The sequence below is a fragment of the Phocoena phocoena genome, chromosome 14 (genome assembly GCF_963924675.1).
Source record: "Phocoena phocoena chromosome 14, mPhoPho1.1, whole genome shotgun sequence".
NCBI classification, from domain to species: Eukaryota; Metazoa; Chordata; class Mammalia; order Artiodactyla; family Phocoenidae; genus Phocoena; species Phocoena phocoena.
The window spans coordinates 82538871-82552709 of record NC_089232.1 but is presented as its reverse complement, the minus strand read 5'-3'; the positions used below and the strand labels follow the sequence as shown (position 1 = coordinate 82552709).

General features: G+C 37.9%; 1 protein-coding gene across 3 annotated transcripts in view; it reads right to left on the bottom strand.

Moving 5' to 3' along the window:
* The window catches only part of NOL10 (nucleolar protein 10), a 92214-nt gene that overhangs the window by 69640 nt on the left and 8735 nt on the right, over positions 1-13839 (bottom strand). For 2 of the 3 annotated variants that reach the window (XM_065890966.1, XM_065890968.1), the window contains exons 4-9: positions 13424-13501; positions 12141-12178; positions 10784-10920; positions 9979-10044; positions 8477-8537; positions 3738-3823 (exon numbers count right to left, since the gene is read on the bottom strand). In XM_065890966.1, coding sequence (XP_065747038.1) covers positions 3738-3823; positions 8477-8537; positions 9979-10044; positions 10784-10920; positions 12141-12178; positions 13424-13501 — 466 coding nt within the window. The remainder of the gene's footprint in view (positions 1-3737; positions 3824-8476; positions 8538-9978; positions 10045-10783; positions 10921-12140; positions 12179-13423; positions 13502-13839) is intronic. The other variant, XM_065890967.1, reaches the window with a different exon arrangement.

The following is a 13839-nucleotide window of genomic DNA, read 5'->3' as shown; positions in this document are numbered from 1 at the left end:
TTTTCCTCATTTATTCAAACTCTTTTTTTTTTTTGTATTTTTTTAAAATTTATTTTATTTATTTATTTTTGGCTGTGTTGGGTCGTCGTTGTTGCACGCGGGCTTTCTCTAGTTGCGGCTAGCTGGGGCTACTCTTCATTGCAGTGCGCAGGCTTCTCACTGCAGTGGCTTCTCTTGTTGTGGAGCACGGGTTCTAGGCGTGCGGGCTTCAGTACTTGTGGCTCACGGGCTCAGAAGTTGTGGCTCGCAGGCTCTAGAGCACAGGCTCAGTAGTTGTGGTGCACGGGCTGAGCTGCTCGGCTGCATGTGGGATCTTCCTGGAACAGGGCTTGAACCCGTACCCCCTGCATTGGCAGGCGGATTCTTAACCTCTGTGCCACCAGGGAAGCCCTATTCAAACTTTTTTGTTTCTTAATAAAATTTTGTCCCTTTCTTCAGATAGTCACTTATTAAGCTTATCCCTCAGTACTTTGCAATTTTTTTGTTGTAAATTATTTTGTTATAAATGAGAACTGCTTTTCATTGTATCTTTCTAACTGGATATTGCTGATAAACATCAACGCCACTGATTTTGTACATTTATTTTGTAACCAATTTACTTAACTCTCTTATTAGTGTTTATAGTTTTTCAGTTAGTTCTACTGGGTTTCTTAGGCAGACAATTACATCATCTGCAAAGAACAAAAGCCTATCCTCCGCTAGCCAAAATTTAACACGTATTTCTTTCTCTGACTGTATTGGCTCCACCTTCCAGAACTCTACCTATGTCAAATAACAGAGGTGACGGCTTATAATATTTGTGTAGGAAAAAAATAAAGCTAAGCATAAAAAAATTAATAAATAAAATCACCTGGGGCTTCCCTGGTGGCGCAGTGGTTGAGAGTCCGCCTGCCGATGCAGGGGACACGGATTCATGTCCCGGTCCGGGAAGATCCGACATGCCGCGGAGCGGCTGGGCCCGTGAGCCATGGCCGCTGAGCCTGCGCATCCGGAGCCTGTGCTCCGCAACGGGAGAGGCCACAGCAGTGAGAGGCCCGCGTACCGCAAAAAAAAAAAAAAAAAAAAAAAAAAAATCACCTGAAGCTCAATCAGCAGGCAGAGCTACTTTTAACACTTTGTAACATATCCAGATTTCGTCCCTATGACTGGACACATAAGTTCACTGTTTTTCTTATGAAAATGTGATGAAACTCCACAGGGAACTGTATGATTTGCTTTTCCACTTAACAGCATACTTGGAACATCTTTCCCTAGAAATAAATATGCTTCTGCCACATAATTCTTAAAGGCTTACGTAGGCTATTGGTCAACACTTCCTCATCTGTAAAATAAATACAAAACAGTACCTGCATCAAAGACTGTTGTTGTTTTATTAAATAAGTTAATATATGTAGAGAACTTAGAATGCTACCTGGCAAATAGAAAGTACTGTAAGCTATTATTTCTACCAAGCTGTATTTTGATTTGTTATCCCGGGCTCTTTCTGACATCTTAGTATTATTATAATGGGATTAACACCTTGGGCTATGGAAGGTGGGAGAAGGTGCACTCTGTACACGTAGGTAGACCTTTAAATTGATGTTACCTTTTCTGTCAGGCACTTAAGCAATGGGTACCAAAAGCCTTAAGAACATGTATGCTGTTCAAGCTCTTGATATTTTCCAAGGAAATAATCATAAAACTGTAAATAGATGTGTACTAGTGAAAAACGATAAGCATCCCTCACGAACCAAGAGTGGTCTGTTACTTAAATTAGACCTACCTGTATATATGCAGAAGTCATTTTTACTTTCTTCTGTGCATTTTTGAAACTGCTTAGTATCTTTTTACATTAAGTACAAATCATCTTTACAAAATTAAAAAAAAGATTTTAATAAATAAAATAACCTCCATCATGACAGCTGAAAAATGCCTCACCCCTAAGGACAAAAGAGGCCACCAAAAATGTCTGTGAATCAATATTCTATCAAAAAAAGAAAAACTACTCCCATGTTTCTAGAGACCACAGTTAAGATTATTTTTTAACATCCCTTCCTTAAATTTTGTATAATGGTACTTCTACTGTAGTCATTAAAGTAGAAATAACCTTAAGACATACTGCAAATAACTCCTGCTGGCCTGTTTTCTTAAATGACTTTTCAAGATGAAACCATTAATGACAGAGTTTGTACACAAGTCTCTTGATTCTAATTCAAACACAAGTTAATGCTTAAGGGTAAGAGAAGATTAACCTCTTTGCTTCCTATACAGTGAGTAAATATCTTTCACTTAAACCTGATTTTCTACTTGCTAAAAATAAACAAGTTTCTGATTCATTTTCTTTCATACCTACTTGATGAATACTAGTAAGCATTTTCCATTGCTTTATTCTGTTAACAAATGTAGAGACTCACAACTCAGTAATCTGCACATTGTTTTATGAGCTTTTCTTTATGTGTACATTTCACAATAAAAATGTCTAAGTAATTCCAAAACAAAATGAAAAATCAAATGTAGAATGAGTTTTCCATTTTTAGATTGTTTAATACACTATACTCCGTACCATGACTAATGAAGTTATTCATTGGCATTACTTTAATAAAACTCAGTAACAATACTCAGGAAAAATATTTCCTATACTTACTTTCAATGTCATAATTAAAAGATGGAAAAAATTTTTTCTTTACTTATGACACAGGGAAAAATGTATACATTAGAACCAGACATCTTTCCATTCAGTGATTCTTAGCTTTTATTTCTAGGTCAAGAATGCTTTTTTACAAAGCTGATTTTTTCCGAAGAAAGAACTATATTTCTTCTTCTCTCCCCCAGAAAAATGCAAATCACACAAAATTCTACAATAAATTTAGAGTTAGTCTCTCTTAGCCCACCCATCTAACACTCCACCTCCTATGTGACATGACTGTAGATAAATGTCTGATCAACTGAAAAGACAAAGTAAAATGACATTTCCATGAATAACAAGACCCCAGAGAAAGGGCATTCCCGAGCTGATTACAGCAACTAATCCCATGTCAAGGCTCTGACAAAGACAGTGATAATCTGCATGTGTTAATATGAGCACAGAAAAATGTCTGAAGGGAATTCCCTGAAGGTCCAGTGGTTAGGACTCGCAACTTTCACTGCCGGGAGCCCGGGTTCGATCCCTGGTTGGTGCAGTAAGATCCCGCAAGCCATGCGTCAAGGCCAAAAAAAAAAAAAAAGTCTGAAAACATATGTACCAAGCAGTGTAACAGAAGTACTCTTGTGAGTGGGCAAAGGACAGGGGGCTTATAGGTATTACTTAATTCAAGCTTTAGAGGTTTTCATCCCCCAACTGTGATTTACTTTTCCAATTATTTTAAGGGTAGGAATGGCCAAATAGGAACAAGAAAATATCAAAAACATTGCTTCCCTCTACCTTAGAATTCAAAGCACATATTTTTGTTTGTTAAATGGAGTGGTGGACTCCTGGTTCCACCACCATATCCTACAGAATGGGAAATACAAATTCCTGCAGTGTATTTGTTTTCACAAAATTCCAGGGCAACTATATAAACAAGGAATTCCATCTGGCTTCCCCACTTAGTGACCTTTCACAGGAAAGGATTTCTACATAAAACAATCAAAAACCACAACCTCAGATAAACGTGTTTTAAGAGTGTCATCCTTTAGCAACTGATTTTAATTTAGTGTTGATACGTTTGTTTAAATCAGAAGCTGATGAGTATTTAAACTGCGACTTCACCCCCACTTACTCAGAATCAGCTGTGACGCTACTTAAGGCGCAGTCTAACAGGCCAACCCTGCCACGCGTCCTCGGGTCCCAGCACTCCACTCGGCCCTAAACAGATAAAACACAGTCATTTTAAACACTAGAATATTTTTAGACAAATACCAAAAAAAAAAAAAAAGTCTCATTGATTATCTCGTGGGGAATAAGAATTTAACTTTTTCTGTATGCAGAAAATTATAAGACACTGATGAAAGAAATTAAAGATGATACAAATAGACAGAGAGATATACCATGTTCTTGGATTGGAAGAATCAACATTGTGAAAACGACTCTACTACCCAAAGCAATCTACAGTTTCAATGCAATCCCTATCAAACTACCACTGGCATTTTTCACAGAACTAGAACAAAAAATTTCACAATTTGTATGGAAACACAAAAGACCCAGAATAGCCAAAGCAATCTTGAGAACGAAAAACGGAGCTGGAGGAATCAGGCTCCCTGACTTCAGACTATACTACAAAGCTACAGTAATCAAGACACTATGGTACTGGCACAAAAACAGAAAGATAGATCAATGAAACAGGATAGAAAGCCCAGAGATAAACCCACGCACATATGGTCACCTTATCTTTGATAAAGGAGGCAGGAATGTACAGTGGAGAAAGGAGTCCTCTTCAATAAGTGGTGCTGGGAAAACTGGACAGGTACATGTAAAAGTATGAGATTACATCACTCCCTAACACCATACACAAAAATAAGCTCAAAATGGATTAAAGACCTAAATGTAAGGCCAGAAACTATCAAACTCTTAGAGAAAAACATAGGCAGAACACTCTATGACATAAATCACAGCAAGATCCTTTCTGACCCACCTCCTAGAGAAATGGAAATAAAAACAAAAATAAACAAATGGTACCTAATGAAACTGCGAAGCTTTTGCACAGCCAAGGAAACCATAAACAAGACCAAAAGACAACCCTCAGAATGGGAGAAAATATTTGCAAATGAAGCAACTGACAAAGGATTAATCTCCAAAATTTATAAGCAGCTCATGCAGCTCAATAACAAAAAAACAAACAACCCAATCCAAAAATGGGCAGAAGACCTAAATAGACATTTCTCCAGAGAAGATATACAGACTGCCAACAAACACATGAAAGAATGCTCAACATCATTAATCATCAGGGAAATGCAAATCAAAACTACAATGAGATATCATCTCACACCAGTCAGAATGGCCATCAACAAAAAATCTAGAAAAAATAAATACTGGAGAGGGTGTGGAGAAAAGGGAACACTCTTGCACTCCTGGTGGGAAATGTGAATTGGTACAGCCACTATGGAGAACAGTATGGAGGTTCCTTAACAAACTACAAATAGAACTACCATATGACCCAGCAATCCCACTACTGGGCATATACCCTGAGAAAACCATAATTCAAAAAGAGTCATGTACCAAAATATTCATTGCAGCTCTACTTACAACAGCCAGGAGGTGGAAACAACCTAAGTGTCCATCATCAGATGAATGGATAAAGAAGATGTGGCACATATATACAATGGAATATTACTCAGCCATAAAAAGAAACGAAATTGAGCTATTTGTAATGAGGTGGATGGACCTAGAGTCTGTCATACAGAGTGAAGTAAGTCAGAAAGAGAAAGACAAATACCGTATGCTAACACATATATATGGAATTTAAGGAAAAAAATGTCATGAAGAACCTAGGGGTAAGACAGGAATAAAGACACAGACCTACCAGAGAATGGACTTGAGGATACGGGGAGGGGGAAGGGTAAGCTGTGACAAAGTGAGACAGTGGCATGGACATATATACACTACCAAATATAAAACAGACAGCTAGTGGGAAGCAGCTGCATAGCACAGGGAGATCAGTTCGATGCTCTGTGACCACCTAGAGGGGTGGGATAGGGAGGGTGCGAGGGAGGGAGATGCAAGAAGGAAGAGATATGGGAACCTATGTATATGTATACCTGATTCACTTTGTTATAAAGCAGAAACTAACACCATTGTAAAGCAATTATACTCCAATAAAGATGTTTAAAAAAAAAAGAATTTAACTTTTTCAAACTTTTTTCCTATCCCCTTTTTAGTACTGTTATATGTTTTATCATTAGCTGCATTTCTTTTATAATTTAAAAGAAGAAAAGAAGGATGGTTAAGAAAAACAAGTGCAAAATGTGATCCTTGAATGGACCTTGATTTGGTTGGTATGGTAGCGGGGAGAGGAGTTATGAAACACATTTTGGTGTAACTGGGAAAATATAAATTTGTAAATATTATTGTATCAATGATAAATGTTTAATATATGTACTATAATAACTATCACAGAAGAAATCAAAATCCAACATATAATATAAAAATTAGTACTTCCCTGGTGGCGCAGTGATTAAGAATCCACCTGCCAATGCAGGGGACACGAGTTTGGGCCCTGGTCTGGGAAGATCCCACATGCCATGGAGCAACTAAGCCTCTGTGCCACAACTCCTGAGCCTGCACTCTAGAGCCCGTGAGCCACAACTACTGAACCCACATGCCACAACTACTGAAGCCCAAGCTCCTAGAGCCTGTGCTCTGCAACAAAGAGAAGCCACTGCAATAAGAAGCCTGCTCGCCACAATGAAGAGTAGCCCCTGCTCGTTGCAGCTAGAGAAAGCCCGCGTGCAGCAACAAAGACCCAATGCAGCCAAAAATAAAGAAAGAAAGAAATTTATTTTTAAAAAAATGAATGTAAAATGAATATTAAAGTCTGGTCTAACTATGCATATCAAATTTCAAGCCCCCAGTAATCAAGGTACCCAAGGAATTTCAGGGACCCAGCCTTTGGTCTGGGGGGTTCTGCTGCCCCTTCAACAAGTCTCAGGGCTAGTCTTAAAACAGCTAGTGAGGGCTTCCCTGGTGGCGCAGTGGTTGAGAGTCCGCCTGCTGATGCAGGGGACCTGGTCCGGGAAGATCCCACATGCCGCGGAGCGCCTAGGCCTGTGAGCCATGGCCGCTGAGCCTGTGCGTCCAGAGCCTGTGTTCCGCAACGGGAGAGTCCACAACAGTGAGAGGCCCGCGTACCGCAAAAAAAAAAAAAAAAGCTGGTGAAAGAGTAGCTTGCTCTAATACAAAACTTCTCTTACAGAGCACGCTTCCTGATTTCTAGCCTAACTTACTCTGTAAGGACTCTATTCAAATAAACAATTTTTTCAAGAAAATTATTTTAAAACTTCCCCTTGGTAATCTCAAGAAAAGTAATTAGCAAGATACTGCTTCACTGGTCTGACTCAGGCTTAATAGTATTATAACACTGTCAACATAGTTTTATACGTTTCCATTAAATCAACCTCATGTGTTCCATTTCAAATTTTAATCTTTTAACATAAAAATAATTTTAGTAAAGAAACCTAAATTTCCTCTAGATGGACTGGTTTAATAAACTACAGTACATTCAAACAATGGAATCCTATCCATCAGTTTAAAAAAATTACTTTAGGGTTTTCCCTGGTGGCGCAGTGGTTAAGAATCTACCTGCCAATGCAGGAGACTCGGGTTGGAGCCCGGGTCTGGGAATATCCCACATGCCACGCAGCAACCAAGCCCGTGCACCACAACTACTGAGCCTGCGCTCTAGAGCCCGTGACCCACAACTACTGAAGCCCGTGTGCCTAGAGCCCGTGCTTCACAACAAGAGAAGCCACTGAAATGAGAAGCCCGCACACCGCAACGATAAGTAGCCCCAGCTCGCCGCAACTAGAGAAAACCCACGCGCAGCAACAAAGACCCAACGCAGCCAAAAATTAATTAATTTAAAAAAAATTAGTTTAGCTTTATAAGTAATTACAAGTACCAATGTATAAAGACGTACATTATATACCATTACATTAAAAAAAAAAAGCAAATGAAGAACCATGGTATAATTTCAATTTTGTGAAAAAATTTTAAAACCATATTACTAACACATATGCATACCTGCACATACACAGAAAAACAAAAAAGAAAGGAGAATACTGCAAGCCATTAGAGTTACCTCGGGTGTACGAGGATTTTGGTAACTGGAAGGCACAGAAGGGTACTTTTTTAATAATACGTTTTTGACATTTTTACCTTTTTTTTATTAGGAGTATTTAACAATATTGTAATTAAAAAATGCAAATCTAGAAAAACTTCTGGTAAGCATGAAGGACACTGATTGAAAGGTGCTGTAGTTTAAAATGAAAATGTTGTGCATTTATTGAATGCTACTATAGAGGATGCCCAAATCAAAACCCCATATACCTTTCCAGTTTATAATGTTTTCAAATAGGTTCTTTCATGTGATTCTCACCAGCACAGCACCTCTATACAGTTGCCAAGGTAAGTATTATCATCTCCATTTCACTGATGAGAAAAACAAGCCTCAGGGAAAGTCAGTCATAAAACTATCAAGCAGCACAGAGCTGGGACTGCCTCCTGTTAAGAACAAGGGTGGCAATCATACTGGAGCTGGCAATCCAGCAGCGACTTCAGGTCTCACCCCCGACGATGATGGCCCTCGCAGACCACATCAATGCACAAGGGGCACAGTTTGCAGCAACGGCACAGCTGTATCTCTGTGGAACGTGACCCACGGTCCATACGAAAAGCAAACCAGTGGGCTGTGGCTTCATTAGCACCCTGCTCTTAGGAACCAAGCAACGCTGTCTTTAAATAAAACTTCATTCGTTATCAAATATAGAGCAAATGTTCTAAAAAATAAAGTCAACGTACGCTTACCTCTATTGTTCCTGCGGCAAATAAGCCATGCACTGAATTTACGTCACAAACATTATTCTCCCTAAAATAGTAAAGCCATAAGGGAGAGAGTTTTAGCATCTACTTTTGCAGGGGGCGGGGACGACAGACACTCAATAAACTTTCTAAACAAACAGTAAACACAATGCTGTGCATGAGGTGGCAGCAGATTCTCTCGCTCATCTGCGTATGCGAAGCACCGAGGCATCAAAGGGGCCAGTGCATTGTACACAGTCCCCGCAGTTTCAGACCCCAGGGTGACACTCTTATCTGCCAGGGGACGAGACAAGGAAGGGCTTTCTTCAAAAACACTATTCCACCATCGCGAGAACACATTTCCCAATATATTTTCTCCCAAAGCAAAAAGAACGCAGGCTATCACTACGCCAAACCGGAGACTTGACCAGCTTGTTGAGTACACTGATCTAGGCTCGTTTTCTTTTTCTGAAAAATGGTATTCACCAATCTCATATGGTTGTTGTGAGGAGTAAATGAAAAAACTATATGTTCAACACAGCGTCTAGAGTTTATAAGACAATAAATAAAAGTTGTTATTATAAACAGGAAATTCTGCAACTAAAGAGCATATAACCTTTTATTATTCAAGGATGCATCATGACATTACTATAATTTCTTTTTAAAGAAAATAAGAGTATTTCAAATCAATGTGGAAAGAAACCCAGAGTTTACCTGGTTTTTATCACTACCTATTCTTCCAACCTTTAAAAATCCCCTTCAAAGCAATAAGGAAAATCCAACAAGCTAATTATATACATAGGTGAGAAGTAATCCAGCTTTCACCCTATACTAGCTGTGTGAACTTAAACAAGCTACTTACCCTCTCTGAGTCTCAGCTGCCCTAGCTGTAAAATGGAGATAACAATAGTACCTGTACTGTAAAAATCTGTTATAAGTTTCAAATGAGTGAATATATATAAAATCCTGAATAATGCTTGGCACATAGTAAGTGCTTTCACTACTGTTGTTACTATTACTCAGTATTAATACTATTAAGACAGATTCATTCCTAAAGGATTTCTCTATGAATAAAACAAAAGTACAGACCATAACATATGATGAAAAGAAAACGTGAAAAAATCTTAAATGTCTGCCAGCAAAAGCATAAAAAAGTAAAATTAAAAAATAGTACTCCAAGTTATTTCAAAATTTCTCTATAAAAGAAAATATCACAAAACTAAATCACGAATGAAAATTTAAAGAACACAGCAAAAAACAGTAACTGAATTTCTGGAGTGAGTTAAAAACTCTTCACATATATTAAAAAATTTTTTTTTATATTTTACAACAACACCAGGTCTTCTAGTGAATTTTTTGTGGGGGAAAAAATTTAATGTTACTCTTTTACCTAAGTTGCCCAGAGCTCTGCTTACAGGCAACACGTGTCATTTGACAACAAAGTGGGCGTCTGGCTTCATCTCCTGGCCAAAATAAATACAGCAGGATTCTTATAACAAAACACTCACGCAGCATCAGTCTGTAGAGGATTCAGGAACCGTCCTTGTTCCAAGTTCAATCTATAAACTTCAGAGCTGTCAAACAATGAATAAAGTGAAAAATCCAGGAAACTACAATGAACGTTTCTTCAAGTAAATATAATTTTTAGAAACATGGATCTGTCATAAAGCATCACTTCCCTTTGTAAAACTGATACAAAAATGCATTCTAACCCTAAAAGATAACCACCTTACTTGTAAGTTTGTTCATGCATAAAAGTGATTTAAACGACCCATGTGCCAAGGAAATATTATGAAGTCATTAAGTAGGATATTATTTACAAATAACACGGAGATTACAAGATCCAAAATGTATCTATAAGTGTATGTATATAAGACTACAATGAAATAACAATAAAATACTAATAAGGGTTTCCTCTGAGTGGCATAATTATGGGTGATTTTTTTTCTTCTTTATTCTTTTTTATATTTCCCCAATTTTCTAAAATGGATATGACTTATTTTTATAATCATAAAGAAGGTAGCATTTAAGAATAAAAGTTTTAAAATGCATGCAATGGGGCTAAGATACTGACTCCACACCACTGCTACACTATTGGGTCACCCATGTCTCTCTAGATTTAGAGCACCACGCTAATAGAAGTCAAGGATGTAATTCCTAAATGAGCCAGTCACTTTGGAACTACACTCTTTGAGCAACCATAAGGCAGGGATAATGTCTTATCCTTCTTTTAATCCCTCTCCTCAATTTTAAGAACAGAAGTTGCTTGGGGAGGTGGAAAGGAGAAAACAAAGGGTGATTAGACCCCAATACCTCGCGCCAACAAAGTACAAGTCACAGGATGGATAATGGTAAGAAAAATCTCTCCCGAACTTTGGTATTCTGGTTTTGTAGTAGAAACCTGATTGTGAATGAAATTCAATGTATCTATCGTTATGCAGGAAGACAATCTGAAAATAAAACAAGAAAATTAGTTTGCTTAGGTTAAAGTATTTATTTCATCATCATCACTGAAACCGGCAAAGCAAGAAAATCTCTCATCTCTCTCATCCTCCTCCTTGCTCTCTGTAAACGCATGTGTATAAACACAACTCGCCATGATGGTTAAGAAATGTGTTTGAGAATCAAACCTCTCCATTAGTTACTTAATGCCTTCCTGCATCTTAGATAGGTTTTTGGCAAACTTTACCTTCTAACTGAAAGACTCAATACGAATGCCCTTCATCTACCTGGCGCCAGCACTTTGTAATGTAGAGCACTGCTCAGTAACCTCAGTGAGTCATTTCCTATTTTACTTAAAAACACATTTTAGTAATCTCACTATTATCACATGGAGTTTGATAGGCTCCTTGTATAAATTTAACTTTAATGTATTACAAAGGTATCTTAAAAATCTGCAGATGGTATTGAAAAGCAAATTTATCAAGATCTAGAGAAAATATACTATAAAATTACAAGTTCCAAAACGTATGATAAACAGCAACCACAGGCAAAAGGATAAACTGTACCCCATAGTTTCCAGAACTGAAGACAACACAGAAAGCATGTCAGCTCTGAAAATTCAATTTTCCTTCATGATGACATCTCTAAAAGTTTTTCATTTTAAATTGAATAAGGCACTTTTACTGACAATCTTGTAACTGTTGAAAATTACCACAAGAGTTGAAAGATGCACTAATGGCACCAAAAATGAAAGAAAAGGAAACGTAAATATATTAGCTGTGTCTTCAGCTGTTTCAGTATATGCACAACCACTTATTTGCAGGGTTAAGAAAATTAAACATACAACACTGCTGCTGTACTTCTCACATATGAATAAGAAAACGAAAATAATAAATGCAATAATGAAAATCACACATCTAGAACACAGGATGGTCTAAAAAGATGACTGCTACCAATTCTTAAAAATATAGATAAGGTTTCATTCATACATGCTATGGCAAACTTGAAATTTTCAATATTAGACTGGCCAAAGGCTATCTCTATCCCAGTTGTCACATACATGTGACAAACTAAGTATGTATTAATAGAAAACAATAGGTTTTATTTTACTATACAGCCATTTTAAATTTAACAATGGAGACATCATTAAAAACACTTATCATAAAAACAAATCCCTCTCATTCATTTCCTGAGGACAGGCAGGATAAACCAACGCTACAAAGCATACCTTTGAATAGTCATCAGACAAAGTTTCAAAGGTGACAACTGAAAAATAAGAAACAGGAAACATACAATTATCAGTCCACTTTTTTAATAAAAATACAAATTTGATGCAAAGATTCTAACTCAACACAAATACTATATACAAATGCTGGGTTTTTCTTCCCTTTTTGCACCTACAAAACACAAGAACAAAGTTTCCATGCTATATTGCCCCCCAAAACACCAAATGGAAAATTAAAAGCTTTATAGTTTCTTTATACAGATCAGCTAGATTTTCTACAGAACTGAAGCAAATTAAATAATAAATTTACAAAACATAATGACTTCTAAATTTTGTCACAGTTTTTCTGAGATGTTCAAAGTAAAACAACAAACATTAAAAACTCAAAACTTTTTGCTTTAAAAAAGGTAACAGTAACTTTTTACTCATTCATAGTATACCTGCTAAATGAAAATAAAGAATGAAAACAGTTATTATTAGCAGCACATGGAGTTTGTACTGTTTTTTAAAAAGAAGACAGTGAAACAAGTTAAGAGAATACATATCCCATTAACTTCTTTTCCCTCAATCTCAAACATGGGGCCACCTGACAAAAATACCTGAACTCTCCCATTTCAACCTGCGCCCTGTGCCAGGCAGAATTCTAAGAATGACCCCGCTGACCTTCCCCCCAGGGCAGCCCCCTCCTCTGGAGAGTGTGGGTGGACGCTATCAACGTGAGGAGACACCGCCCTTGTGACTACATCACGTTCTATGGCAAAGGAAAGATTTATAATCACACGAGCCCTTTCAAAGCAGAGTTTTCTACAGCTGGCGGCAGAAGGGGTAGTCAGAGAGATTCAGAGCACGAGAAGGATCCAATGAGCTGCTGCTGGCTTGAAGGAGGAAGGGACCAAGTGAGGAGGAATGCAGGGGTCTCTAGAAGCTGAGCATGCCCCCAGGCTGACAGCCAGCAGCAGAGGGGTCCCTAGCCCTACAACCAAAACAAACTGCATTCTGCCAACATCCTGTAAGTTTGAAAAGGGGTCTTGCCCAGGGCCTCTGGAAGAGTCCCACCTGGCTGACACCTTGAGGTCAGCCCTGAGCACAGAACACAGAAAAGCCTGGACGGACTTTACCTACAGAGCTATGAGCTAATAAATGAATCTTTTTTAAGCTGCCGCGTTTATTGCAATTTGTTACACAGCACAGAAAACTGATGCACAACCCATGCCCATTTTAAAAAGCAGAAAAGCAGCCAAAAATAAAAACTATTTTTGTGATTTCAAATATAACCTCTTACTTACCTTCTGAATCTAAACACCTTTCAAACTTCAAGGATAATTGATAGGTGTCATAACATCGAACTCGAGGTTTGTATGTTCCTATAAAAAAAGTTAATGTGATGTAAAACCTAAAGGACATACTTTTCATTATCAATATCCTGCAGATATGTTGAGTATACTTTTTGTTTAGAGGTAAGTAAGATTCATTATAAGCATATCAAACAAAAAGAATTTAAAAGCTGGCTCTCCTAAAATGGACGGCTAGTGGGAAGCTGTTGCATAGCACAGGGAGATCAGCTTGATGCTTTGTGACAATCTAGAGGCCTGGGATAGAGAGGGTGGGAGGGAGGCTCAAGAGAGAGGGGATGTGGGGATATATGAATACATATAGCTGATTCACTTTGTTGTACAGCAGAAACTAACACAACACTGTAAAG